Raw genomic sequence first — 13,185 nt, forward strand, 5'->3', positions numbered from 1 at the left:
TCTTCTGTTGCTGTTTCTTTCTATTTCTTTGTTTCTTTGCCATTTTAGACGCTTGGGAGAACCCCAAGAACCAGGGAGCCGTTTGCTCGATCCGCTCTCCCTCCGATCTTTACGACGACAGTTTTGCGGTGCTTTCCTTCAGTCTCTATTACATTCACCTTTCTCTTAATCTTTATCGATTATGGAGGGCGACGGCGATGATGGGCGTCTTGGCCCGGCCAACTTCAACAACGCCAATGCCGGCAAGCGCGAATCAAGAATCGACAAGTACGCCAAGCGAAGCTCGCAGATGTTCATCCCGTACAGTGTTGTCGACTTCCGCCATTCACAGGCGCCGGCCCCGGGGTCTCCTGCGTACCCATCGCGAACTTTGCAAGACGACGAGCGGGGGCTGACGAGGATCGACTCCATCGATACGATTACCGCCGAGAAGCAGGAGGCTGCTGCTGCCGTCCATGAGGAAGAAGTGCTGGGAAGTACCGAGATCTACGATAAAGACGGCAATATTCGATTTGTCCCCGTGAGTAACAAGGAAAAAGTTCAGCGACTTGAACAACGGAGACTTACTTCAGTGGCAGACTCCAACTCCTGACCCCAAGGATCCCCTCAATCTCCCCGAATGGCGCAAGTGGCTTGCTGTTGCTTCACTCTGCTTCTGTAAGCCTCTCAAAAAAAAATACCGAGCTTCCGTTGCCTAACAATACAAATTCGGCTCCGTCTCGCTCGCCGCTGAAATCGCCGTTGCTGGACTGCTGCCCGTCTTCATCCTGGAATACTCTGGCGTGGACCCTGCTTCGACGCTCAAGCACGCCGACCTCAAAGGCAACCCGGACCCTCTTGGCGTTGTGCCACCAGGTGTGACTCCCGTATCTCTAGCTTCGGTATCGCTTCTGGCCACCATTCCCATGCTTAGCAACGGCATCGCCACGTACCTGTTGGTTCCTCTCACTGCGGCCATCGGAAGACGTCCGGTTCTCGTTCTGACCTCAGCTTTATCATGGGCTGGAGGCTTCTGGGCTGGATACAGCAAGTCTCTCACCAGTCATATTGCCGCAAGAGTCTTCCATGGTCTCGGCTCTGGTGCCGTTGAAGCCTTGCTTCCGCTCATTGTCCAGGACATGATGTTCTTGCATAAGAGAAACAAGGCTGTTGCGTCGATCATTGCCAGTCAGGTACGTCAACGGAACGCTATGCCTCTGTAGACATGATGGTGTCGTTATGTGATGCAGTACTAACGTGCTTCTCATCCAGGGACCCATGATCGTCCTCTTCGGTATCCTCGGCCCCTACATTGCTGTCAACTGGGACTGGCGCTGGATCTACTGGATCACTTCCGCTGTCGGTGTACTCACCTGGATTATGCTCATTCTTTTTGTTCCCGAGACACTCAGGCAGAGATCCAAGGCGGAACTGGCCGGACATCAGCTCTGGCCCGTGGCGCCTGGAGAAAGCCGCACTCAGTTGGACTATGCTACCTACGGCGAACGCACCAGATGGGATGATATCGGTTTTTTCCAAACTGGAACGCACTGGAAGGATGCCGGAAAGCAAATCGTCGACACCATCAAGACCACGATGTTCCCTGCTGTCATGTGGTGCACCCTGCTACAGGTTGCTTTTGGAATGGTAATGGGTGCGACTGGGCAGGCAACGTCTTTTGCCCTTCTCGCTGCTGGGTGAGTGACAACCTATTCTTTCTCGAATGTCGAAATGCTTACCAAGTTGTTCTCAAGCATCCCTTTCGAACTTACCGGTCTCTCCCAAATTCCTCAGATCCTTTCAACCGTGGTCGTCTTTATCGTCGGTGGTCCTGTCGCGGACGCCGTCTCACTCTGGATCTCGAAGAAAAAGGGTGGCCGTGAGGCTGAGCATCAACTTCCCAACCTCATCCTTCCCATCGTCATGGCCATTACTGGGGCCCTTGTCTTCGGTTATGCCGACCAGAACCACCTCCACTATGCCGTTTTGCTGCTTGGTACCTTCCTGCTCATGACCTCGACCTTGATCTCTGCTCCTATTGTGCAGAACTACGTCATCGAGAGTTATCCTCAGTGGGCCGGTCCAGTCCTTGTCAACGTCTCGACGCTGCGTGTCTTCATTTCTTTCCCTCTCAATACCCAAGTCACGACTTGGCTTCAACAGCTCGGTAGGTCTTTCCATCCCCACTTCCATCAATTACGTGTCAGCTAATCATGTCTTCTGCTAAACAGGGCCCATGATGTTCACGGTCTACTTGTCCATTGTGCTCCTTGCCGTGTCCACCGGTATCCCGTTGCTCTTCTTCTTTGGGAAGAAGCTCCGCATTAGGACGTCTGAAAAGGTCACCAAGCGTCAGTAGAGGCATTCATATGAGTTGCCCTCGGAAACGGACTTTTTTGTTAGCGTGCACCACCTGTTAGAGTCATGTGGTCTCCTTGATGCCCCTCGAGCCCGCATAGAATCACCACCGTAAATCGTTTCCAATTTACGAAAGCTAGCAAAACCACCACATCCCCTTTTGCTTCTGAAAAACAACATCGCGCAAATTGGCTGCGCTTCCGGTCTAAGATTAATCATCAATGCCCTGAGATTCATGTTTAGTCTAATGTATACTAGTCGTTTTGCGCATAGACATGATAAGGGCAGTCAGACTGTCTGAGAGATTTCTGCAAGGAACATGGAATTTGACATCACCGATGCGAGCAACACGAGACAAAGTAAGATAAATTGCGCGACTAATCATTGCTAAGACTTGAACAAGAACCCCTCACCCCCACATCCAACTTCCACACCTTACTTTCGCCTTACATAGACTGCCGTCATCTTCTGAATGAATCGAGTAGTCCAGGTTTCTCCTACCAGGCCAATACAAGGCTTTTGTCAAGCCAATTAGATCGAAACGAGAGAAGTAACAGCTCCCAGCATGTTTATGATCTGTCCTTGGAAAGCGGTGACGCAAGCCTGGATGGAGCCACCGGGAGGGATGATGACGCTGCCGGATCCAACCTCGGAGTCGCCTGAGCGAGAAACGCCGATGTGCTTGCCATTAAGCTGGTAGAAGATGTTCGAAGGAGCGATGCGGTTGATGCCACCGGCGTCCATGACGTCGACCTCGAAGGTACCCTTGAGGTTGCGGTTGCCGTTGTTGTTCCATCCAGCACTGCAGGTGGTGAGCTTGCCAGGGTTGGAGTTTGTGTTGGCGACCCAGGTGTGGATTTGAGACTTGTCGACGCAGGTGACGTCCCAAGCACCGGCACCGCGCTCGTTGTAGCCGTGGAACTCGACACACCACTGGTTCCTGCCGCAGGCTCCCGGTTGGCGGTAAATGGCGTCAGCGTGCGAGTTCTCGGCAATGCAAGTGACCTTGAAGGTGTTGACGTCCGTTCCGGTGCGGTCGCAGGTGGCCTCTTCGTACAGCCACTTTGCGCCGCTGCGGGGAAGGGGTCGGCGGCTTCTGCAGACGAGAGCAGAGTAAGAGCTGCGCTTTTCGAGGTCTCTCACCACGACATCGGCAGGGTTCGGGTTTTGGGAGTCGAGCGAGATAGTGCCCAGCTGAGAGAGGTCGATGGCCTCAGTGGTGGTAACCCATTCGACGGCCTTGCGCTCAAGAGGAGCGGCGACGGCTCCGAGAACTGCGGGCAGAACAGCAGCGACGAGAGCCGCAGAGTGGATGATTTGGTTGTACATTGTGGAATGAAGGATAGACAGGTTGTCAACGGAACGAATGAGAGGCAGTTGTGAGCCTGTGTATGATGAACGAATGACTAGACTGAAGACCGGTGTGTTCTGAATGATAAGTATGAGATCTGAAGACGAAATTAGCGACTCTTTATACAAAAGCCGCCAACTTAGAGACAGCCACTGCGTTCATGATCCAACCCGAAAGCGACTTCATTCCCCATGATGCAAAGCTTCCAGAAGGCGTATTTCGCCTAGCTCAGGACATGGACTCAGAAGCAGACCGAGACTTCCGACCTGCTGCCGAGGATCCGGAGTTGAGAATAGTGTCATTTTGTGACTTTAAGAGAGTTTCCGTGGCTCTTCGCCCATGTGTCCACCTTTGAAGCTAATGGGACCTTTGACGAGCGTCCTCCCATTGGTGGCCCGTCCACTCTAGTGAGGCGAACGCAACAAGCGCAGTCCAAATGCTGTGTTCAAAATAGTGATAACTGTTTTTTTGGAGTATCACGACTCCTGTCATTTTTCGGACACTTATTCAATCCTTTCTCTACGTCATGTATGGCTGATTGTTGTCTAGTCGTTTGAGTCGTTTTACGCCGTGATGGTAACTTGCTTTGTGACATTTATGAGGTCTCAAGGTCAATCGAGCAAGCTAGAAGATTGCGGAGCCCTCATCATACTGCGAGCAGAATTTATCCCTCACATGTGAACCTTGATTGAGTAAATGTCATATGCGAGCCCTTTTTCAACCTAGGGTGACAGCTTGACTCGTATAGTACGATATTGCCAACAGAAAAACTGAAATCCTCGCCGAAGATATGAGAAGCCAAAACGAAAAGTGAGGCTATCGAAATCTTAATGAGAGCAGCATCAGTAAATTTCATCGAGTAGTTATCTCAATCAATGCTGGCTGGCTCGGGACGGGAAAATGTTCGGCTGTTGTCATTTGCTCATCTGCCAGGAATCAGCTACCTTGCAACGTTTTGTTCAAGCTTTAACCAAGCTTTGAGCCAAGCCTCCAGGGTCCAGACCTCTCTGGCCTGAGTTCTGGCCTCTGTGATCCCTGTTCCAACGGGGAGTGATGTGCAAACTCATTCGACTCATGTACATCACCCGTGTTGGTTATCCTCACATCTGCCAAAATAATATGTACCTGCTAGCTGCCATTGTGAATGCTGAGAGCAACAGTAGTCCTAAGATTATCCTGAAGTTCCAAAGAGTCCGGCACGATTGCACTAACAAGTTCTTTCACCAGCCTTAAGAAATTCGAACTAATTGGTGTCACCTTACTTCTTCGGCAGCTTCGGACGTGAGCAAGCTTGCATTGAATCAGCATTCATGTCTTGACCAGCTGTTTTCAGAAATCGCTTCAAACTTTCCCCCTCTAGTCTGATGACAAGTTTAGGTATCTCAAAGTTCAAAGTATGTTTTGATCATGCTTGGGCTTTTCTGCCCAAGCGAGGATGGGTCTATTTACAGACAGCACAGCGGCAGCTGTGAGTTGATGATCTCAGAGGCGCATCAAATGAGCGAGAAATCTCCCTGCAATCCTCTATCACATAAGGCTACTATGATTCCGAAAAGGGCAAGAGGGTATTGGAGGCGACGGCATTCTTTGCGCCGTATGCTATATTAGAACACATACCTACCCGTAGTTGATTCCATACTCTACCTCTCTTTTCTTCGTTCGTCGCGAATATCTCTTGGCTCACGCACTTGTTTCTATTGAAGCAGATGTATGTCTGTCTGTGTTTTCATTCTCTCGTCGCTATTCTCTAACTGCCTGCTATCGCCCTTTCTGTCTTTGATTACTTGGATAATAGCAAAGCCTCGGTCCTGAGAGACAATGACATAATTATTCCCAAGAAGTCTTCATATCCAGGCAGGCATTTCTAGCTATCTGGGCGGAAAACTGCTATCTTAGGTCCAATATTTTGTTCAATATTAATAACCTTTTATGTCTATTCCCAGTGTCGTCCCTGTGGTCCCTTTTTCTATTATTATCGCCATCGTCGTCTTTATTGCCCCTATCATTGTTTATGCCTACGAAGCGCCCGGATAGCAATACCCTTCCTAAGATGTCTTCTCGAGAGACATACTTCGGGTAAACTTGCCACACAGGAGGCATTCATTTCAAAAGCCCTCATCACCCTACCATTGTCAGGCGTCAGAAACCTCTCCTAAACGCTGCACCGAGCGTTAAGGGCGCAATTATTGGCGGCGTCTGGTTTCCATTTGCCAGCGCCACGACGTGATTGCCACGGTAAGACTCAGAGGCAAATTGGGGCATTTGAAGCGTTGTCAAAGCACTCTTCACTTCCAAGGTGTCCAAAAATAACTGAGAAAGCAACCATTTGACCCGGGTATCCGACATTTTCGTATATGCAACCATGTCGAAGGTTTCATGAAGCATTTGGCATCATTTGGAATGAGTAGCCTTGCTTTGAAGCTCTCGTGTTGAGGATAGAGCATCTGCGGCTCACTCGTGGCGTGAAGCCGTTGCGAGAGTCAGAGAAAGCTCATGCCACTTGTTTCCATATTCAGAAAATCAGTTGTCCTTGATGGGGCGCCAGGGCACCCAAATCGTGCACGTGGCTCTCATGGTTCGACCAAAGTATTTCTCGGTCATCAACCTGCGACGCTCCCGCCATCCCTTTCCTCAATCGTTTAAACTTTCCTGCCATGCTATATTTCAGGTGTCTGGCATTTCAGGCGCCCCAGGTAGACACATTTCAGCTTCAGCTCGCGTGCACTCTGTTCCCTCAGAAACGCCATATGTCGCTGCTAGTGATGTTACCTCCTCAGCAGTCAGTTCTGAATAATCCGTTACTAATTATGACAACGTCTGAATATGACACCAAGTTGCCGAGCTCTCAGCAAGTCCAGCCGAAGGTAGAGTTGGAACCTCAGATGATTTACCGGCATGGCGTTCGTGTGGCTTGCTGAGCAAGCCCTCTGATGCTGTGGTCCAGAACTCAGCCACCAAAATAGCTCTTCGTGGCGCAACCTTACTTGGGATAACCTATTAAAGTAAACGCCGTCTGGAGGTCACCTTATGGCCCTCAACAGCGAAGGTACTGCGAGGACGGAAATGCTTGTTCTGTAATTCAGAATGCAGTCTCCAATACAGCGACCCAAAGTATCTTGACTCCCTTCACATTTTCTACCATCGCCCACATTAAGCCGACTGCCCCGTAGGTGTCATGCATCATGAACAACGAGGCCCGAAGAAGCTGAAGAATTCATCCGGTCGTTACAGTAAACTGCCTATAACTCTTGGCATTCGGTTTCCGTCTCAACTTGGACACGACCAAAGCACAGCGTGCAGTCGATTGTCAGTAGTGAAACAGCGTGAGAACAAACTTGGCAACGGTGCCGCGCCGTCTTGGCACTAGCCACCCCGCGAGCCGCTTAACGGGAGCTAACACCTAAAATTTGCCGCCCCCGCGCGCCACACTCCGGGCTCCCCTGAGCTAAACTTCCCAATCGGTTGTTTTCTCCCATTTCCCCTCGGCTCGAGTGGCTTTCAGCTGAGGCCCAGCGTCGTCTGAGGCCTCTGTAGCCGAGGGGTTCTGGAACAGCAGGTTTAGCCTACAGTTTCGCGAGGCGCCTGGTGTAAGTGGCCGTTTAATGATCCTCACGGTGCTTGGACGATGAGGCAGCCGGGTGAGTGAACCCAACGTGAGTGGCAGGTGTCTCGCCAGTCAGCTATCTACCTCGAGTCCCTCTAAATATGTCGAAATTGTTGGACATAGGTTATACCGACACAAAAGGCAAAGGACAGGGCCAAAGAGAGGGAGATTACGGCCTCGGGAAGACCAAAGAGCAAAAGATATACTACTCGAAGTGCGACCCCAGGAAAGAATAAACGGAAGAGAGACGTGAGTCAAACCCCCAAAAGAGAAGCGTTCTGCCCCTCCATGTCTTCGCTCGTCTGCTGTTGACACCCTTTCGCAAGTGGGCTGTGAATAGCGTAGCGACGAGCACGCTAGATCCCACCGGAAGGACACGCCTCATACCGTGAATGTTTAGACTTGGCAACATCTGTCTGGTGCCAGAGTGTCGGGTCTGGACAGCTGATGGCTATGCAGGCAGGGGTTCTGGACCGCGCGCGAACTCCTCCCCTAGCTTCCAGCTTATTCTAGACAAGCGCCATAAGCTTGGCCTCACGATGCCTAGACCAGGGTCTCCAATTCCCACATTCGCTTGCTATGGCTGAAGAGAGAGTCTAGATCTGATTGAAAATAGTTTCGGCAATGGGAATCAATGTTTCCTGAAGAACGCAACTCAAGATCGACTCTGTATATAAGTGCCAAGAATCTCCCGGTCTCCTCAGTGTCTTCTCTCTCTCATCATCACACTCACTCTTCAGATCACAATCTAATACCACTTTCCTTCACTTCGATATCATCCCATTCATTCAACTTTCATTTCATATCCACCACCACCAACTCGCCAAGATGCACGCTCCTACTATCGCCCAGGTCGCCACTCTTGGCATGGCTTTCTTCGCCGCAACTTCCGTGGCCATGCCAATCGCTGGATCTTCCGATGCTGGTCTCATCGAGGCAAGTCCATGATGCGTCTCTTCACACTTCACAATCTAACACTCTGTCTGCAGCGATCCACCGACATCTCCGGCACCGGTATGGCTCTGGAGCAACGTGCCCCCAAGACGTGCAAGCGCAAGAACGGCGTCTGCGTGGAGCCCACCCCCGGAACCACCACCGGCACCAACCCCGACGTTGTTCCCGTTGTAGCGAGGAGCCCGAAGGGAGGCGACGCGGCTGTGGACGATGCCAACAACAACAAGGCCAACGGAAAGAACCCCAAGAGAAGCCCGAAAGGCGGTGATGCCGCAGCTGATGACGCCGGCAACAACAAGGCCAACGGCAAGGCTCCCAGAACCGTAGGAGCCGACGACAACAGCGCTTCCAAGTCGACCACCCAGGACGACAAGAACAACAACAAGGGCGCCTCGGGTCGCAAGGGCGGCAAGTCTAGCACCAAGACCAGCGGCAAGACCACCACCTCCACTTCTGGCTCCGACGACAAGAGCACCACCAAGGTCGACGACAACAACAAGAACAACGGCAAGGACAACAGCTCCTCCTCCTCCTCTACCAGCGGCTCCGACGACAGCAGCAAGACCACCGTCGTCGTGGACGACAAGAGCAGCACAAAGGTCGACGATAACGACAAGAACAAGTCTGGCAACAAGCGCAGCCCCAAGGGTGGCGACGCCGCTGCGGATGATGCCACGAACAACAAGAAGGGTCACGCCCGCCGCCAGGAGGATGGGGACGAGGAGGACTTTGATGTCGACTTTGAGGAGGATGTTGACTTTGACGATGAGGAGTAAAACCGCTCACAAGTCATCGATCCGGGCTGCTGACTTGGCCTCATTGGTGGAATTGCTTTTTTAATTTGTCTCAAACTTTGCCTCTTCGGCTGTGCTGTATCCTTAGATTACGTCGTGTATTTCCGTACTAAAATGTCATTTTCGTTCAAAATTTCAACTCAGATTATCAAAGTTCATTGTGATTTCTCATCATCTGCAGAGAAAAACAAAATTTGTGTCGAATTTGCCCCGTAGCCCGCTCATCTCGGATTTGCATTCACGCCGAACCGGACAAGATAGCATAATCACTGCCTCTATTCCCAACTCCATGACGAACGGGGTGGGTCATGCGTTCTCCGTCGGTCTGGATTTGATCGTCTTTGAGTTCTAGTCATGTCTCATCACGGACTTCTCCAGGGCCTGTCGAGCGGGTAGGTCGCAACCGCTCTTCAAAGGGTAGATCCCTGGCCAAGGGGGGCTCAAACTCTAAGTCCGACTTTACGAAATACCGCGGCCACTTTTTGGAACTTCTAGACCCATTGTAACGACAGTTGCAGTGGGATGATATTGGGTGTCTGGAGTTTCTCGAGATTGAGGGCGGCTTGCAGCGTGGTATACCGAGCTGAAGTCCGGATACGAGAAAGAGCAAATCCTCAGTGGAACGCAGTTCGGATGTATCGAAGAGATTACCTGCGAGTTCCTAATTGCTGGTATTCCGTCAAACTTGTTTAAGGAGAGGCACAATCTTCTAACTATTCAACGTGTTTGAGCTACTGACCATTGGCAGGGATCAACACACTTGAACTTGGTTAGGGGCGTGTTCCAAAGCCCCAGTCTTGCAGGCATCAGCTCTTTGCTTGTCACCGGATTAAATCCGAGTTGCTGACAACAGCGCACAGATCAACTTGGGCAGAGACTCCTGTCGATCCCAAGAGTCAACTGCGATAATGTTATGTTGCAAATCAGCCAGATGCAGATTCATGGTCTTCAGTTGCTCGTCCAGACAAACAACCCCAAACTACACCCTCCAGATCAACAAGTTGAATCATTCTCAGAACTCAAAACAGCGAGAGTGAACCTCATCACACCTTCAGCCAAATCGCCAAGCCCCTGGCTGTTGTTGAGACACTGCTGTCCACTCCATCATATCCGCGGCCCGCCTTCGAGTATCCCCGCGCGGACCCGGAGAAGAGCGACGCGTGGGACCCCCTTTTCCGCGTTCAGGGGCCCAGCACACGGAATGGACCGTCCCCCGTACGGAAATATCCTACGAGACGTTTCTCTTCTGCGCCTGTCAGAATGGGCATCATTGCTGCGAATCCTCGAATAGAGTTTGGGTCCCCTTCGACCCACTAATATGCGCGCCGTACGATACGACTTGGTCTGTGACGTGCTGATAGGGGGAAGTCTGTATCACAGCTATGAGAATACAACAACTATCACGATCAGTAAACATCGCCATTACAGCCATCAAAATATTCTTCAACGAGCCATTCGCATGCATCGCATCTCGCCATACTCAAAGAGAGTTCGCAGCCATGCAGTCAGCCCCTGTTCAACTCCTTCCGCATCAGGCAGTCGCCAAGCTGCAGCAGCACATCTAACTGGTCCATCCGTATCCATCACCCAACCGGCCAGTTCAATACCGCCGACGGGAACCCGGCAAGACTACGACAACACAGCTGCGTGTATGTGTTCTAAGCCGACTTTAACGAAGCTTCCGCGGTCGTAGCATTCACTAGTCGGTTAGGCGGCAAACAACGCCCTAAACTCTAAATGTAAAATTCCTCTACTGTTACGTAGGAGCAAACGTGGTATTGGGATGTACTGCGAAACGCGCGCGTGCGCCACCCAGTGCGCCCTCACCAAGAGAGAAATCCTCCGACAAAACGTGGAATGTGCGCTTGTCGCGTGTAGTTTCATCTTCTCCAGAAGAGAGAAGAGGGAAAACGTCTGGAACAAGCTGACGCAAACTGGCACCGCAGCGCGCACGATCCAATCGCTGTGAGAAAAACTCTAAAATTCAAAGAATGAGAGGCACCTGCGCGCAGGTTCAGACAACGTGTGCAGTGTGTATCCCATCATCGGACGAAGTTGCTCTAGATCGTGTAATGTAGGCGATCAATCAACTCAGCCCCCAAAAATAAACATCAGGGTCGCCCCCAGGCCCGCAGCGCCAAGTCTTGACTCGTGGGGTTGCCCAATCCCAACCCTCACCCACCCATCTTTTGAAACTTGGTACGGCGTCTTCATGCTTGGTTCGAGCGCTGCCGTCCAGAACATACCAACGACAGGCGACGTGTTACCTGATTGGGCCGCTCTTACCACCTCAGCCGGACACTTTTCTGTAAAGACGTAGAGAAAAGAAGGGAGCCCACATAATACGCAACTAAAGTTCGCGACTCGCGTAACTCGGCAGGCCTCGCATCATGCTGTGACATGGGCACCTGCCGCTCACGGGGGGGCAAGGCGAGACGAAAGGACGGGAAGGCTACCCAGCAGTTTGGATCGGTCCTCTCCGTCGCTGTGGGAGAGTTCCACCCCGTCTGAAGCCCCATAATCCGTCTCATGAGACCAAACGACACGAGTCGATCAATCCTCTGTATATAAACCACGGCGATGCCTCCTGTACATCTACCTCTCGTTTCCAAATCAGCAGCAGCAACAGACAGTTTTCACTCACTCAATAATCACAACTAATACCACTCTCTTTATTTTTCTCCGGTAGAAAAAAAACCAAACACTCCCTCAATAATCAAAATGCGCGCTTCAACCGTCTTCGTCACCCTCTTCGCCACCCTGGCCGTCGCCATCCCCGCCCCGGGCCCCAAGAACGAGCTCTCCGCCGTCGACGAGGCCTCTCTTCTCGTCGCGCGCCAGGGCGCGCCCGCCGGAACCTGCAACAAGCCTGACAAGGATGGTTCCGCCTGCGCCGCGCTCAAGTGCCAGAGCAACTCCAAGTCTGGCCGCGGTAACAAGGTATGTTTTCGCAGCGCCTGCTAGGCCTTGAATGTGATTACTAACGTGTTCTTTCGCAGGTCTGCTGCTGCAACTAAGCTTAGTCTGAACACATGGGATATGGGATGGTTCCCCGTCTATGGCGGTTTGAGCCAGCTTGGCGAGCGCACGATAGCGCCCCTGTATGGATGAAAACTCCCAGGGCCTCGCAGACGAATCTCAAAAACATTTCTTTTCATTTTTGGAGGCGATAGAGCGGGTTTTGTGAAGTTCGATAGATGCTCAAATTAGACAAGGAATAGAGTTTCGTCGGGACCCGTCCCAGTTTTGAGCAACGTTAAACCTTCCGCTAAACTCCCGATGTGCGCCTGCTGATGGTGGTGGTGCAAGTAAGTTTCGGTACACGTTGGGGGAGAGTTTTCGTAGTCTGTCTCGTCCGAACGGAAACAATCCGGCTGGCAGAAATCCTGAAAGTTTTCACCGCTTCGCAACTCCGAGGCTCATGGTCTTCAGCTGTTGCGGTACCCGGATACGAGTTTGGCTAGAAATCATTCACCAGAATGGTCGGACTTAAGGCGGTTTGCACAGGCCGCACCGCATACTCACCGAAGGACCAGCCGTCTCGCATGCAGATCATATTGAGCGAATGGACAGTCGACCTATCTGGAACGACGCATCTCGAAACTCTCTCCATCATCCCGCCCACCCTCAACAGCACGACAGACAGCTCCTGCGAGCGCATGGCTAGACACGACCTCACGCATGTTGCACTGTGGATGATGAGCACGCCGTCGTCAACGGTGGCGACGCCCTCGCCCCCTTCACTAGTATTTCGTTGGCCCCCATCAACTTTGAGAGCCAGCTGCTCTGCAAGTATGAACGCAAAGTTGGATAAGTTCATGCAGTTGGTATGATCGCAGACGCTTATAACGATAAGGCTCACCACCAGCCATCGGCCATCAAATGGTCAAACGCAACCAATCCCTTCTACCGGGTCAAATCGCCCCCGTCGCCAAGGTATCATCGTATCAATCAACATAAGAAAAAGGCGACCCCAAACCCCAAAACAAGCAACTAAAGACGTCCTCACGACATCAAATCCAATCCATCAACACGCACCAAAAACACCCAAAAGCCCAATCCTACAAAACCCCCAACCCACATCCCGCAGCCCCAATCTCTCCCCCGAGGTCACCGTCACCATCACCATGCCCATCTCACCTCTG

At 51.7% G+C, this 13,185-nt stretch overlaps 4 protein-coding genes across 4 annotated transcripts; 3 read left to right on the plus strand and 1 right to left on the minus strand.

Moving 5' to 3' along the window:
* Window positions 1-181: 181 nt before the first annotated feature.
* On the plus strand, window positions 182-2,338 carry CGGC5_v011453 (putative MFS-type transporter; the record flags this gene model as incomplete). The annotated part of the gene is made up of 6 exons (XM_066152532.1): window positions 182-520; window positions 579-657; window positions 823-1,172; window positions 1,252-1,676; window positions 1,734-2,146; window positions 2,211-2,338. 6 exons carry the CDS (start codon window positions 182-184, stop codon window positions 2,336-2,338), a joined length of 1,734 nt encoding a protein of 577 aa, XP_066008204.1.
* A 530-nt stretch (window positions 2,339-2,868) lies between these two features.
* On the minus strand, window positions 2,869-3,666 carry CGGC5_v011454 (uncharacterized protein; the record flags this gene model as incomplete). The annotated part of the gene is made up of 1 exon (XM_032032683.1): window positions 2,869-3,666. The coding sequence occupies one exon, from the start codon at window positions 3,664-3,666 to the stop codon at window positions 2,869-2,871; it is 798 nt and encodes a 265-aa protein (XP_031888128.1).
* A 4,573-nt stretch (window positions 3,667-8,239) lies between these two features.
* Window positions 8,240-9,022, plus strand: CGGC5_v011455 (uncharacterized protein; the record flags this gene model as incomplete). The annotated part of the gene is made up of 1 exon (XM_032032681.1): window positions 8,240-9,022. One exon carries the CDS (start codon window positions 8,240-8,242, stop codon window positions 9,020-9,022), a length of 783 nt encoding a protein of 260 aa, XP_031887918.1.
* Window positions 9,023-11,761: 2,739 nt separating this feature from the next.
* On the plus strand, window positions 11,762-12,057 carry CGGC5_v011456 (uncharacterized protein; the record flags this gene model as incomplete). The annotated part of the gene is made up of 2 exons (XM_032032680.1): window positions 11,762-11,980; window positions 12,040-12,057. The coding sequence occupies 2 exons, from the start codon at window positions 11,762-11,764 to the stop codon at window positions 12,055-12,057; spliced, it is 237 nt and encodes a 78-aa protein (XP_031887919.1).
* Between the last annotated feature and the right edge of the window lie 1,128 nt (window positions 12,058-13,185).

The sequence above is a fragment of the Colletotrichum fructicola genome (assembly GCF_000319635.2).
Source record: "Colletotrichum fructicola Nara gc5 chromosome Unknown KSG_Nara_v1_contig06, whole genome shotgun sequence".
Classification (NCBI taxonomy): domain Eukaryota; kingdom Fungi; phylum Ascomycota; class Sordariomycetes; order Glomerellales; family Glomerellaceae; genus Colletotrichum; species Colletotrichum fructicola.